We start from the raw sequence: 15,507 nt of genomic DNA on the forward strand, positions 1-15,507 counted from the left end.
TAGATACGGCGAAACATTAGGAGCAAAAACGACCAGACCACGGCTGCCACACAGCCCAGAAACCCCAAAACAGCCACTTGGTTCTGGCCGTGAAAGCCTTCAGCAATACATCAGACTCTGTTGCTTCACGGAGCTGGGATTGTCAGAAGTAGGCCTCTACTGTCCTGCATCAGTTCATGTGAGGGAAAATCATTCAGTCAACGCTGGTAATGTCTAACTGGGACGCTTTGGAAGGCTTGAGTGATCTGGGGACCCAATCCTTGAGACGGACCCAGTTTCAAAAAGTGAGCTCTGACTTGTGGAAACTGATGCTGGACTAAATGTTTTTAGTCTTCAGGATGCTAATGGATTCCTGTTCAGTTTTGAGAGTGCCGTGGCTGTCCCTCAAAAATTACAATTCGCTGTGCTACACTGACTTCAAGTAATTAGTGAGAGATCCTGATTAATGATATGTGGCTGGGCATCGGCCTTTGTTTTCCAGTAACTGCAAGGGGATCAAGGTAGCTTATGTTTGATCGCAGACCCTTCTTTGCTGGTTTTCAGTTTTTCTTGCAAAGATGCTCAAAAACTCCCCTTTTAGTGATTCATGTGATTGGCAGAGAATAATTGGTCTCGGTGCTAAGATGGAAAGGAATCAGATTTGGGTTTTAAGACAGTTCTATATGGTATCTGGAGAGCAAAGGCAGGGAGAAGCCGGGACTTTCTTATCAGCAGAAAAAAAATGCATCCAACCCTATTTATAGGTGCAGCTGTGAAGGCCCAAACCACCCCCTCCCCACGCTATGTCCAAGTATAAAACTGTGAAAGGCAAAATGTTTTATCTTGTTTCTCTTTTAAAAGGTATCATCTTCAAGTTGCCCTCAGACAACGGGAAGCAGAATGGAACAATCTCTGGACGTATTTCCCTTCCACCCTTGGTCAATTATACCATTCGGATGAGCAGTAAGATTGCCCAAACAACAAAAAGGATCCGAGAAAAAATCTGGACGGTGGGCCCACATAACTCCGCCTCGCAAAGCCAGATCTACAGCCGGGCCTTTGTCTACATCCAGGACAGTCTTGAAAGAGCCATCATTGAATTACAGACGGGGAAGCGGGCGGAAGACATCGCGGTGCAAGTTCAGGCGACCCCCTACCCTTGCTACAGTAAAGACATGTAAGTGCCCAACACGGTTACGGTCAGCAAAAGGAGTTACATTTGGGAGGGGAAAAGAGACTTACCACTTCCCCAGGTGTTAGAGAGTCCTCTAATCCAGACTAGATAAATGAGCAAAGAACAATGGACTTTAGGACATCCAGATGATGTCATTCTTGGCTAAGGGTTAACAAAAAAGGCTTGTATCTCAGCAATGCCTCATTTTCTTACTGCAGAGGTGATTCTTTTTACAGTTTACAAAAACAGAGTGAAGTTATATATCTTGCTGTGCAAAACTATAACCACACATTTTATGCTTTTATGAATCCATTTTGCCAAAATACTTAAAAAATGAGCAAAGATGTTGTTTCTTGTTTCAAAGTTAGACGTTTATGACCAATCCAAGATGAATGCCGCCAGAACTGCTTGCCTGTTCTTATAAAGTCTGTTTGTTACTTTGTCCCCATTCCTCGTGTTAATGAGCCATTCAGTCACAGTTGGCATTCATGATTTCTGTTGTTCGTCTAATATGACTTTGACTGCTGCCGACCGTCGTCCCTATTGAGACACAGCCGTTCCTTCTGAGTAGCCCAGAAACATCACCAGTGGCTCCGCTTGCATTAACTCCAGTTCCCGTTACCATCCAGCTTATTTCCATGGGCATGTTATTGATGCTTGCAGGCTGGCGGCAGCAGATTCCTAACCCCCCAGTACTGGCACGGCCGGTGTGCCTGGCGCTCTCAGCAGGGAAGAGCAGTGCTTGGAAAAAGAGGGAAAGGACCGAGGACCTCCAGACACAGGGACCCACTGACATGTGGAAGCAGCCAAGCAAAGTGTGGCCCCAGCGTGGCACCTCTGTTCTGCCCATGACCCCAGCCACCCAGGAACACTGCCTGGTACAGAGCATAGGGAACAGCGACTCCTTTGCCAAAGGGGAACAGGGCATCCTCCGCTTGCCCTGGTCTCAGAAGCAGCCACCTCGATCTCGTTTCGTGTAACTGACAGCACAGGTTCAAGGAAACAGTCGTAGGATTGCTGGCTAAACTCCACAGAAGTGTATGGAAGCGCTTTGTTTGAGTTACTCACCTCTGCGAAGAGCTTGGGGTGCTGCATTTCCCCATCAGTTTAGCCTCTCAATGCCCTGGCCTGGATGGCCAAGGCTAGCCCAGCCTCATCAGATCTCAGAAACTAAGCAGGGTCAGCCCTGGTTTGTCCTTGGATGGGAGACCACCCAGGAATCCCAGGGTCGCTATGCAGAGGAAGGTAGTAACAAACCACTGATGTTTATCTCTTGCCTTGGAAACCCACTGGAGTTGCCGTAATTCAGCTGTGACTTGATGGCACTTAGCACACGCACACATACGTGCACAGACTTGGCTTAGTAGAGCGATGGTGAATGGAGTTCTGCATTAAACTAAGCTGAGGACATGGCTCTGTGTGAGTGCGTGCGCAGGCAGGCAGGCAGGGTGTGTGTGTGTGTGTGGAGGTCAGCAGGGCGACTAGAAAACCTGCATGACTTTTTAAACAACATTTACCGATTTCTAAAACTGTTCAAGTGTTTTAAATTAGATTCACCAATTCAGAGAAAACTCATCGTTCCATCTTTGTTTTGACAACCCGTCTAATTATCCCTGCCTGACCTTTCATGTAACTGCACGGTGGCTTTGCTTCTCGCAGGTTCCTAACCAGCGTGACGTACTCTCTGCCGTTTACTCTGATGGCTGCTTGGGTGCTTTTCATTGCAGCTTTTGTGAAGAAGCTTGTTCAAGAGAAAGACCTGAGGCTCTATGAGGTAATTTGATATGTGAAGTCTTCCCTGTGCCCTGCAGCAATATCAGATGATTTGCATTGCAGAGCTGGGTTGCCTGGGGGTAGATCCTGGCTCCCTGGGAGTGTGTCCGTGGCTTCGCCTGACAGCAGGGGCTCCGTCTGGGCTTCTTCATGGCGGCACATTTTGCGCTCCTCTCCAGAATGCTCTGACAAGCAAACCAGTGGGGACGGGCCACTGGATCAGGCCCTCCAGACGGAGAAGCTCCTGGGAGCCAGGAGGCATTTAGGGGCCATGGAGCCTTGTCCTCCGTTCTCAAAGGGGGGAGTTGATGTTCCAGAGGAGCAGCCCTCCACCCCACCCCTGAAGGACGACAGACACAGGCTGCAGGTCTGGCAGGGGAGAGGCGTCCAGCGTCCCTTTTTGGAGCACCTTCTCCCTTCACCTTTTATTATGAGCTTATCAGGGTAAAAGACAATGGGACCAGTGGGGGATTACAGGCAAGGGTTGCACCACCGTGGTCAGCGAAGGCATGTACTAGCAGTTTCTGTTTGAATGCACATTAGCCAGGAGGAGAGAGTGGCACGTGAACGACCCCTGAGCTTGGCATGTCGAGTTGAGAGGGGGCTCCCGGCCGGGAGTGTGCTCACCAGGCAGGGCTCCTCTCGGTGTCCAGGTTTCCCTACACACCCCACCCCAAGAGTGCAGAGCCACTTGTTTAGCTCCAGTTTTGTCATTTGTTAGTCCTTCTGAATTCATCTCCTTCTGAATATGCAGCAGCTAGATTGGAGCTCAGTAGTACCTTAAGAACATAAGAAAAGAGCCTGCTGGATCAGACCAGAGTCCATCTAGTCCAGCACTCTGCTACTCACAGTGGCCCACCAGGTGCCTTTGGGAGCTCACAGGCAGGATGTGAAAGCAAGGGCCTTCTGCGGCTGCTGCTCCTGAGCACCGGTCTGCTAAGGCATTTGCAACCTCAGATCAAGGAGGATCAAGATTGGGAGCCATAGATTGACTTCTCCTCCATAAATCTGTCCAAGCCCCTTTTAAAGCTATTCAGGTTAGTGGCCATCTCCGCCTCTTGTGGCAGCATATTCCAAACACCAATCACACGTTGCGTGAAGAAATGTTTCCTTTTATTAGTCCTAATTCTTCCCCCCAGAATTTTCAATGTATGCTGCCTGGTTCTAGTATTGTGAGAAAGAGAAAAATTTCTCTCGAAATGTTCTACCCCATGCATAATTTTTCAGACTTCAATCATATCCCCCCTCCAAACTAAAGAGTCCCAAACACTGCAACCTCTCATCATAATGAAGGTGCTCCAGTCCCCCAATCATCCTCGTTGCCCTTCTCTGCATCTCTCAATATCCTTTTTGAGATGTGGCGACCAGAACTGAACACAGTACTCCCAAGTGCGGTCGCACCACTGCTTTATATAAGGGCATGACAATCTTTGCAGTTTTATTCTCAATTCCTTTCCTAATTATCCCCAGCATAGAGTTTGCCTTTTTCACAGCTGCCATGCATTGAGTTGACATTCCCATGGAACTATCAACTAAGACACCCAAGTCCCTTTCCTGGTCTGTGACTGATAGCACTGACCCCTGTAGCGTGTATGTGAAGTTTGGATTTTTTGCCCCTATGTGCATCACTTTGCATTTTGCTACATTGAACTGCATTTGTGATTTCTTAGGCCACTCACCTAATTTATCAAGGTCTGCTTGGAGCTCTTCACAATCCTTTGCAATTCTCACCACCCTACATAATTTGGTATCATCTGCAAACTTGGCCACCACGCTACCCACCCCTACTTCCAGGTCATTTATGAATAGGTTAAAGAGCACTAGTCCCAAAACGGATCCTTGGGGGACACCACTCCCCACATCTCTCCATTGTGAGAACTTCCCATTTACACCCATCCTTTGCTTCCTGTTCCTCAACCAGTTTTGAATCTATAGGAGGACTTCCTCTCTTATTCCTTGGTTGCTGAGTTTTCTCAATAATCTCTGGTGACCAGTAACAATAACCAATAACAAATGTTTCCAGATACCACTCAATCATATTCATTTTTCAGTTCCAATCTGCCACAATAATGTTCATAATATTAATCCTCACAACAGTCCTGTGAGGTATGTTGTTATGGGGATAAAGCAGAGCACTTTAGAGACCAACACGTCTTTCAGCGTATAAACTTTCTAGAATCAGTTCTCCCTCTGACTCTCGCAAGCTCAGATCCTGTAAATCTTGTCTTCTACTGGACTCAAGTCTGCCCGCTCTCCTGCAGGCCAACATGGCTGGCCTCTGAAACTATCTGAATATTCAGCATCTGCCTTCACAGTCAGTTTGTGAGACTTCAGTCCCAAAATAAAGAAACTGCAGTTTTCCAACTGTAGACTTTATTCAGCAACCAAAGCATAACCAAGCATAGACGATTCTGCGGGACAAACTGCAGGCTAGATCTTAAATCCCTGATGCCCTCGACCCCCCACTAGGCCCAAGGCACTGCGGCTTCAGCATAGTACAAAGGGGAGGACACAAAAGACAGGAACCACTTCACACCTGGGAGGATGGTAGTACAGCCAGGTCTGCGGCCAACTGACCAGAGGGGAGCGGGGAGACGGGCTGGCGCCAGCGTGATGGCTAGCATTAATGGCTCGATTCTCCTTTTCCGATTGATGGAAGGGAACCATTCTGACACAGTTGACCCATCACACATATTTGGAAACCAACACAGCCATCAAATTTTAAATGATCATAGCATTATAGAGTTGGAGGCCATCAAGTCCAACTCCCTTTCCTGCAGGAAGACACAATCCAAAGCACTCCTCTGCTTAAAAACCTCCACAGAAGGAGACTCCACCACCTTCCGAGGCAGCAGATTCCCTTGTCCAACAGCCCTTACTGTCAGGAGATTATATGATACAACGTCAGCCCTTATGAGGTCAGGAAGACAAAATATGACTACTGTAAATAACAGATGAATAAGTAATACTGTGAAATGTGTGCCGGCGGCAAACTTGGGGTTCAAACAGATGGTGTGCTGAGAAGTTTAAGCCTACCTCTTGAGCACCCTTTCCAGACTGAAACTGCCTCAGGGTGTCCCAGTTTGCAGAGCCAGGAAAAACATACCTGCTTTAACATGGGTGCCCTGAGAGGCCGGTGCCATCTCCATGGCGGCTTTCAGGGCTAGGAGAATGGTACTGGGGGTGGGGTGGGGGGCTTATACTCCCCTCCTCTGGAACTGTGGTCCTGATCCATATTGGGCCCTCATGTACCTCATTTTCAAAGGAAAAGGAACGGCTGCATCATGATGGCTGTCTCAGCATCATCTGTGCCTGAATCCTGCTGGCCCCCTTGCTTCCCAATCAGGCAGTTTTCTGGTTTGGCTGGAAATGCAGTTGAAGCTTCCCTGGGACTTTCCTTTTGAGATCTGCGGAATTTCCTCCGTGCCTCTTCCTAGTGTGGCTGCTCTGTTTCGAGATCTGATAACACAACATGTTATCAGCACGTTGCAGACCTGCAGAGCCGCAGGTTGCAGACTCCTGGGTTAGACTCCAGAGAACCAAATTCAGGCCTCCATTTTACCATGATCTTAGGGCAGTCATTCTCTCTCAAAGTATGTTTGGCTCTGGCCCCATCCTGGTGGAAGGCTCTGGCAGGTGAGTCCTGAGCCCTGTCAGATTAAACACAGTTTCGCAGGACCTGTAAAACAGAGCTGTTCCACCAGGCCTATGGTAGAGGCAGCATTGGAATCCATCTAGAAGGCCTCCCTCCCTCCCCTTTTCCCTTTTCCCTGTTCCCTGTTCCTCCCTTCCTTTCTTCCTTAATTTCTGGACATGAATGAGTGAGGATTTGGGGGGTACAATTTAATTGTTAACCCTCTTGGTGTTAATCGCTGAGTCTAAGAGATAAATGTTTTACTGACCTTTGTTATTACTTAAAGTTGGAAGCCACCTTGAGGCCATAAAGGGAAATGTGGTGTGTAAAATGAATACAATAAATAAAAGAGTGGAGGGAGAGTTTGAATTTATAACCCACCTTCCTCTCCTGTAAGGAGTCTCAAAGTGGTTTACAAATTCCACCCCTTCCCCTCAGCACAACAGATACCTTGTAAGGTAGGTGGGGCTGAGAGAGTTCTGAGAGAATGATGATTAGTCCAAGGTCACCCAGCAGGGTTCATGTGGAGGACCAGGGAATCAAACTCGGTTCTCCAGATTAAAGTCCACCACTCTTAACTACTACATCACGCTGGCTCTCAAATAATAAATAAATTAATAAATAATAAATAACCTACCTCTCAGGATTGCTGTGCAATAAAACAAAGGAGAGGAGGCCGGTGTATACTACCTGGACTTCTTGGAGGACAGCAAGATAAAAACACACTCAAACAAACAAGCAGAATCTATTCTACCTCGTCATACAACATGCTGAAGATATCTGTCAATGATAACAATCACTAAATAAATGAATAGATTATTGTAAAAACACCACATCTCCGCAAGCACAACAAAATATTATAAGAGTATAAAATACACAGTACCGCCAACCAGTGATAGAGCAAAACAGGAAGGAAATTGGGTGTGACTGGGAGAGGGGAGGCAGATGAGTAATTTTCTAAGGATGCATTTTTTTCCTGCGCAGTACATGAAGATGATGGGTGTCAATTCCAGCAGCCATTTCTTCGCCTGGTTCCTGGAGTGTGCCTCTTTTCTCCTCATCACAGTCACATTCCTCATCCTGATCCTCAAAGTGGGCAACATCCTCCCTCAAAGCAACGTGGTGATCTTGTTCCTGTACCTCACCGATTACAGCTTCTCCATCATCGCCATGTGCTACCTCATCAGCGTCTTCTTCAACAACACCAACATCGCCGCTTTGGTTGGGAGCCTCGTTTACATCCTGACCTTTTTCCCTTTCATTGTGCTGCTGGTCGTTGAGAATCATGTCAGCTTCTCTGTGAAGAGCATGCTGGTAAATTCCTCCTTGTGTTAGAAAGACACACACCCCTGCCCCAATGTCCTTCCCAGACTGGGGGAGGGGGGCACTCAGGGTCATGAAGCTGCCTGATCACACCAGTGGGTTCACCAAGGTCAGTTTTGCCAGCTCATACTGGCAGTACTCTCCGGGGTCTCAGCCAGAAAAGGATCTTTCCCGTCACCTGGTCCTTTCATCTGGAGATGGAACCTGGGACCTTCCGTGTGCCAAGCAGGTGCTCCAGGAGTGCAGGCTACCAGAGCCATCTGGCCCACCCCCTGCCATGCAGGGACCCACCATCAAAGCAACTCCCTCTGGGGACTCCAGTGGCCTTGGCTTGGCTTCCTTGCCCACAGCTCAGTGCCCTTGGGAATGGCCAGGGTGTTTTCCCTTGCAACTGTGCCCCCTCCCCCCCGCCTCCCTGCAGGCCAGCTTCTGCCCTTCCCAGGCCCTGGGGGAGGGCAAGAGCCGGCCTGAAGGGAAGCTGGGAGGAGGGTGGGGCTCAATGACAGGCAGCTTGAGCACACACCGTTCGTCACATGGGGGGCAGCCGGCACCCCCATGTGATGAAACGGCATGTGCCCAGGGACATGGGATACCCCGTGTCCCCATTAGCAGTATGCCACTGATAGGCCCAGCCTTCTGTGAAGCTCACATGGAAACTTTAGACGACGTCTCTTACTCTACAAGATGTCATAACATTTTGGAAGTTTAGAATAGTTCTACTCATCCCCTGGATCGACCAGTAGGATCCCAAGGAAGGTAGATCCTTAGGGACCCTTGGCATGCCTGGGAGCTCCCATTTCTGCGAGTTGGTCCTGAATGGCTAGCGCAGCATTGAGATGAACTTCCCACGGGGCGGCTTCCTTGGGCAAGACTCATGGTCCTGACCCGTCCTGGTAAGCTGCTCGTTCCATGTTCAGGGCTTGAATAATCCCCCCCCCCCACATTCTTAGGCCCAAGAAGCTCTGCCCAGCTGTGTGGGAGACACTTATTGGAACGCCTTCCTTCATTTCAAAAAGTACAACGACCCAGCAGTCTTGCATGCCGAAGATCACACTAATGCCGCAGCCCAAAAGTTACTGGTCAGTGGCTGCAGCATCAGTTAGAGGAATGTGCAGTTTGTGAGGGAGTTCAGAAGATGCCGAAGTTGATCCAGGTCGCCTGCTCTATGCCTAACTGTACAAGCAGCATGAGAGTGACACAGCTTGCCTCAAGTGAGGAGTGGTGGATTCAGTCCCTGCCTCACCTGCTGAGCTCACTAGCGGCCAATTTAATGGATTCCTTTTTCACTGGAGAGCCCACCTTGCAGGATTGTCTTGAAAAGAGAAGGGGTTCTGCTGTGAGCTTCCCAGCGGGATGAAAGAGGGAGAGATAATTAATCTTGTCCACCGCTCCGCTGTTCTCTAATGCAAGACTTCTTCCTCCTCCTTTGTGGTCTTTTTGATGTTTAGATGAAATGTACTCAGAGGCGGAGCACTCACAGGGACATGTGAGGTCACATGTCCCTGGGTACCAAGCAACTAGTCAACCTCCCCCCCCACAACCCTCCCCTCAGGCCCACTCCACCAGGCTGCTCCTTCAGCCAGCATAGCCTCCGCCGGTCAAAGGAGCAGCCGGGTGGGGCTGAGGGGTGCCTGGTGGGATTGGGCCGAGGGGCGGCCCTTGGTAGGCTCCCGCTGGCTAAATAAGGGGGCGGAGGGCAGTGGGGGGACATGGCCGGAGTGGGTGTTGCCCCAGGTGCCATTCCCCCCTTGCGCTTCTGATTGTACCGAATGATATTACTTGTCTACTGGGTATTTTTCTCGAACACTTGGGGTTTCCTGGGCTGATTCTCCCCTCCTGTTTGTTTGCTTGCTTTGCAGAGCCTCTTGTCTCCAACGGCATTCAGTTATGCCAGCCAGTATATCGCCCGCTATGAAGAACAAGGCATTGGTACGTGTGCTGCGCTGAGGAGTGAGGCTGGCTGCTGGCTCGGCCTGGCCGAAGCTCCCTCATTAGCTAACACTTTCTTTGTCCTGGCTCTTTTGGTAGGTCTGCAGTGGCATAATGTGTACAAATCACCCATGACAGGAGACAACACCAACTTTGGCTGGATGTGCTGGCTGATTCTGATAGATTCTTTTATTTATTTCATTCTGGGATGGTACATCAGGAATGTTTTCCCAGGTGAGTAGAATAACATTTGTTCATCGCAAAACAAACAAAATGGGTGAGAAATATATGATTTATAGTCACTCTTGGGAGCTGACCCAAACCCGGCCTCTCTGCTAAAAGATGTGGCCTCCTGTGCTGGGAGACTGCGTGCCAGGGGGAGGGGGAAAACATTGCACTCACACGTGTGTGTGTGTGTGTGTGTGTGCGCGTGCGCGCGTGCGTGTGTGTGTGTGTGTGTGATGGCTCGCTCAGGAAGTGGCTTTCCCTTTCAGCCTGCTTTTGCCAGTGTGACGGCCAGTCTGCATTATTGGCTGCACTCAGCAGGGGCTGGAGAATGGCCTGCTGTCATTGTCTTCCCCCGCATTTCCCCACTTTCCTGCTGTGTTTCCTTGGACACCACCCTTAAAAATCCAGGACTGCACGTGGAGATGGGGGGGGGGGGGTGCCATTCAAGGAAATTATTGTGATATCCTGGTGGCTTCCACATAATCAGGGATCTTGAAGACAGTGGCTGCACCTAAGTAGCCTAAAAGTGCCAGCATCTTCCCAAGTGCTTGTGAGCAGTCGGACACGCTCAGTGTTAGAAACAGCAAGGTGATGTTGGAGCCCCTGTGCCTGGGTCTACTTGGAAGGGAGCCTCATTTTATTTGACAGGGTTTGTTCCCAGGAAAGCGTGGTTAGGATTATAGCAGCGCTTGTGCTCTGTCCGCCCTACCACTTGCTTTCTGAAAATAGTATTACAATAAACTACAAATGGTTCAGGACCAAAGTGCTCCAAGATGCTGTAGAGCACAGAGGTCTCCAACATTTTTGAATCCCCCTGCTTGTTAGATCTCTGAAGCTTGTCCCAGTGATCAGACTCTGGTGTATTAATCAGTAGCCTTTATTATGGAAACACAAGCCTGGAACACCAGGTCAAAGCCAGTTCTGCTGAACACATTTATCCCCCTGGCATCCCCGCTCCCATATTCTCAGAGCAGAACATCTGCTAATCATTGAATCCAGTTGTACCCAGCACCAAGGTTATTCTAACAGCAACAGATAACAATGCGAATCCACCTGGCTGCCGGCCCAGGGGTCAGATAATAACTCTTTCCCATGGCATCAGCACGTCAGGGGATGCCTAGTTGTCCACGAGTTACAAAGCAGCCATAAATTCAGGTCAGGACAAGAAACAGCAAAGGTTACATACATCAGAAGCATATAGATTCCAAGCATATAAGGAACACCCCTGACCACGCCTTTGGAATTCTGATGCAGCGTGGTAGGAGCAGTCACAAAATGGCTACTGCTGGAGGCACAGTCAGCCACAAAATGGCCACCGAGGCTTAACCTTTAGTCCCACAGTGAAGATGCTTGTGTTGTGATGCAAGCTGCTGCCAAAGCAGCGTTTCTAAAAAATCTGCTCAGCCAATCAAATCTCCAGTGCTGGGCAAAAGCCCCCCCTGGCCCTGCCCAGTTCGGCAACACATGGGCACTATGCTGGGAACCTCTGCTGTAAAGTTTGAAAACAGGACTAATTCAGACACTCCTCTTTCTCTGCCCAGGAAAATACGGCATGGCAGCCCCGTGGTATTTCCCACTCCTCCCATCCTATTGGGCAGAGCGCTACGGTTACATCCCCTTGTGGAATGGAAAGGGAACAGGCCTCCACTTCACCAGTTTCTTCTTGAGGAAGGAGCCGGTGTTTCCTGAGAAGATGTGTACGTATCTTCCTTTCCAGAATAGAGAATCGCAGATTTGCTTGCTTGAAAATGTTAGGTCTGTACTGAAAGGGATAATATTTATTTACCGAAATTGGAAATACAGCTGTGACCCCGAACGTGCCCTTCCTATTCTGCTCACTTTGGGGGCTGATTAAGTTTCAGGTTAGAGGATGTGAATTAGCTGATTTCCTTGTAAAAACCACCGGATAATTCAGATCTGATGGGGAGCAGGGAGAGAGCCAGACTCCTAGATAAATATTATGTTGCTTTGAAAACATGAAATATTACTATAGCAGGGACAGATGGTATGTGAGGGCACCCGCATGTAGAAGCTTCATGTGTGGAAGCTCTTCATGGCTTGGAGGTAAACAGTGTCCCGTTAAGCACCCCAGGATTCCTGTCCCAGCCTCTTGACAGATTGAGTGAGCATCTGAGTGTCTCATGCATATTGAATCCTGAGAGCTGACTTGCTGCCATGTGCTTCCTGTCTTAGCGACATGCCAAAGTCACATCTGTCCCTCTCTAGCTCTAGAACAGGGGTAGGGAACCTGCGGCTCTCCAGATGTTCAGGAACTACAATTCCCATCAGCCCCTGCCAGCATGGCCAATTGGCCATGCCCCCGGCAGGAGCTTGATAAAGTATGGTCCTGAACATCTCGACTTGAGTTTTTTACTCCTAAGGCTCTGGAGAACAAAACACAAATGCACAACCACAGCAAACCCAAATCTCACACATTGTAAGGGTCTGTTACTCCAGTCAACAAACGAGACTCTGGAAGGTTTCAAGAGCTTTGTTGAAACTGTGTCAGCCCAAGATTCAGAAAGCCAAAGCTACTGCTTTGCTCTCTGAACCACAGTATATACCTGTAAGTTGCAACACTGCTCAACCCATAATCCCACCTCCCTCGCATTCCCACAACATCAGCATGAGAAAGATGGTGAGAACAGGGACATTGTTGTGAGACAGGCGCTTCCCCCTTTGGAAAGCTGCAGATAAGGAGAGAACGTTAAGCACTAGTCACTAGTCACTTTGCAGGTGAAAGAAAACCTTCCCACCTGATGATAATGGCTGGGCCAGCTGCGGCCTTGGTGAGGACTTGCGAGATGCCAGGCCGAGAGTGACGCAGCCCTGACACACCTTTAGCTCCCTTCTCATTTCATACAGGCTCATTCCGCACATGCAGAATAATCCACTTTCAAACTGCTTTCAATGCTCTTTGAAGCTGTGCAGATTGGAAAAATCCACTTGCAAACAGTTGTGAAAGTGGTTTGAAAACGCATTATTTTGCGTGTGCGGAAGGGGCCACAGTTAGTGTCTGTTGTGTCTTCGCTTTCTAGCCCTACGTATGTATTCCATGTGAGCCTTCCCGTCTCAAATCCAAAATAATAAGCTGACTTCTTCTTGTCGTTTCTTAGACGTTCAGAGTGCTTTGCCTTCTAACCTTGAACCGGAGCCAACCAAATTAACAGTAGGAGTTTCTCTGCATGGAATAACAAAGATCTATGGATCCAAAGCTGCTGTTCAGAACCTCAACCTGAATTTTTATGAAGGAAACATTACTTCCTTGCTCGGTCATAACGGAGCTGGAAAAACTACGACAATGTAGGTTGCCTTTGAAGAGGAGCGGTTCCAAATGGCAAGAAGGATGGTAGTGAGCCCAGGGCTGCTGCTTTCAAAGGGCTTAGAGTAGGATCAGACGATTGTCTTTGGGGTCCACTTCTGCAAGTTATCTTGCGCTATATTTGCAGTGCTGCTTACCTATCTCAGCAGGGGGGGCTTTGTCCTTTCCAAACGCAGGCAGCAGAGGTGTAGCAAGGGGGAGAGCGCCTGGTGCACTGGTGCATCCTCCACCCCTGGAACGCCCCCGCCCCGGAACACCCCCACCCCAGAACACCCTCGCCACACCCCCACAGGGGCGCGCATTCGGTGCGTCGTGCACCCCCCCCTTTCCCCTTGGAGCTACACCTCTGGCAGGCAGAGCTCTGCTGCTGCTTCCAGTAACATCTCCGGATGCTGAAGATTTCACTTCACAGTAAAGGAGTGAACTGTGGAAGTTAAGTTTGTATCTAATCTTCGTGGTGTGAAGACGATCTGCAGCACAGCTTGTACTGACATTTCACTAGCTTGCTTGCGAGAATATTATGGGGCACCTTGTCAAAAGTTTTACTAAAATCCAGGTATGCTATGTCCACAGCATTCCCTTGGTCTACCAAGCTCATCACTTTATCAAAAAAAGAGATAAGATTGGTCTGGCATGACTTTTCAGAAACCCATGCTGACTTTTTGTGATCACAGTATTCCCTTGTAAGTGCTGGCAGACCGTCTGTCTAATGATCTGCTCCAGAATCTTCCCTGGTATCGATGTCAGGCTGACTGGACGGTAATTATTAGGGTCCTCCTTTTCCCCCTTTTTGAAGATGGGGATAACATTAGCCCTCCTCCAGTCCACTAAGACTTCTCCTGTTCCCCAGGAGTTCTCAAAGATTATAGCAAGTGGTTCTGAGATTACTTCTGCCAGTTCTTTTAATACCCTGGGATGCAGTTCATCAGGCCCTGGAGATTTGAATTCGTTTAAAGTAGCCAGGTATTTCTGCACTACCTTGGACTTGATGGCCCTTGTCATCTCTTCCAACTCTATGATTCTATGATTCTACATCTTGACGGATTGGATCTATAATGCACAGGAACAAAATGCTGCTGCTGTTCTTTCATGGGACAAGGTGCACCTTAGAAACACAGCTGGAATTAAAAAAATTTACTACCATTTAAGGCTCTTTCCATTGTTATCCAAAATGCTGGGGTCTGACCCTTTTAGAGTGGGAAATTAGCAGGGTTGGACCTTGCTGAGCAAGAGAGGGCAACCACGAGATCTTTCTGGGGTTTTGGTAGGTTTTTCTCCATAACAATTTGCAGGAGTCAGGGATAAAGTTCAATAAGTTTAGTTTAAAAGAATAAACTTACACAAATGATAGCAAGGACACTAGAAGTTTATTTATTTGTTTATTAGATTTTTTTCCCCACCACCCATCCCTGAAGGGCTCAGGGCAGCATTACAACACTATACATCTCAGTAAAACAACCATAAAATCCTCAAACCATTTTAAAAACTCTAATACAATACAATATAGAAACTGCTAAAATAAATAACCCCTGGGAAGCCAAAAAAATAGATGTCAGCCCAGCTGGCCTCCGAAAAAAGCCTGGTGGAATAGCTCCATTTTACAGGCCCTGTGAAAACCACTCCAGTCTCACAGGACCCGGTTCTCACAGTCCTAAGCTTTAGAAGGTGCTGAGGAGTAAGGTCTGGAATAGATCAGAATTTTGTGGGGAAAGAGGCGATAATTATCTTATCTTGGAGCAGAAGGATCCCAGAAAGCAGAGTGGGACACTTGTGCTGACTTCCAAAGAAGCAGGGCGAACAGTATCTCTAGACCAGAGCACAGTCTAGGGGACACAGAACACTGGTTGCCAGGTGGGCAGCTAATTTCTAGGAAAATTTGGCCCTCTAGCAATGTTAAGAGAGCTTAATCTTCCCAAAGGTAGCTCTTGTCTTCCAAAGGGGAACAAAGAGGTGGACATTTGTCTTGATGGGTCAAGCCAAGGGTGTGTCCAGAAATGATTAGGTTTTTAGGGTGGATTGATGAAATCACAACACCGGGGCTTTCCCAGAGGTTAGTCAGGAAAAGGAAGTCAGGATTAGTGCATTGAAGAATAAACCTCGATTAGGTTAGTCCTTTGTTGAACCAGAAACCAGGTGAGCTGCAGG

General features: G+C 48.4%; 1 protein-coding gene across 1 annotated transcript in view; it reads left to right on the top strand.

Annotated features, from left to right (window-relative positions):
- The window catches only part of ABCA12 (ATP binding cassette subfamily A member 12), a 155,073-nt gene that overhangs the window by 92,391 nt on the left and 47,175 nt on the right, over positions 1-15,507 (top strand). Inside the window, exons 25-31 of the mRNA XM_048483539.1 lie at positions 841-1,156; positions 2,813-2,927; positions 7,545-7,874; positions 9,743-9,812; positions 9,912-10,046; positions 11,582-11,737; positions 13,157-13,343. Coding sequence (XP_048339496.1) covers positions 841-1,156; positions 2,813-2,927; positions 7,545-7,874; positions 9,743-9,812; positions 9,912-10,046; positions 11,582-11,737; positions 13,157-13,343 — 1,309 coding nt within the window. The remainder of the gene's footprint in view (positions 1-840; positions 1,157-2,812; positions 2,928-7,544; positions 7,875-9,742; positions 9,813-9,911; positions 10,047-11,581; positions 11,738-13,156; positions 13,344-15,507) is intronic.

Source organism: Sphaerodactylus townsendi, linkage group LG02 (assembly GCF_021028975.2).
Source record: "Sphaerodactylus townsendi isolate TG3544 linkage group LG02, MPM_Stown_v2.3, whole genome shotgun sequence".
Lineage (NCBI taxonomy): Eukaryota > Metazoa > Chordata > Lepidosauria > Squamata > Sphaerodactylidae > Sphaerodactylus > Sphaerodactylus townsendi.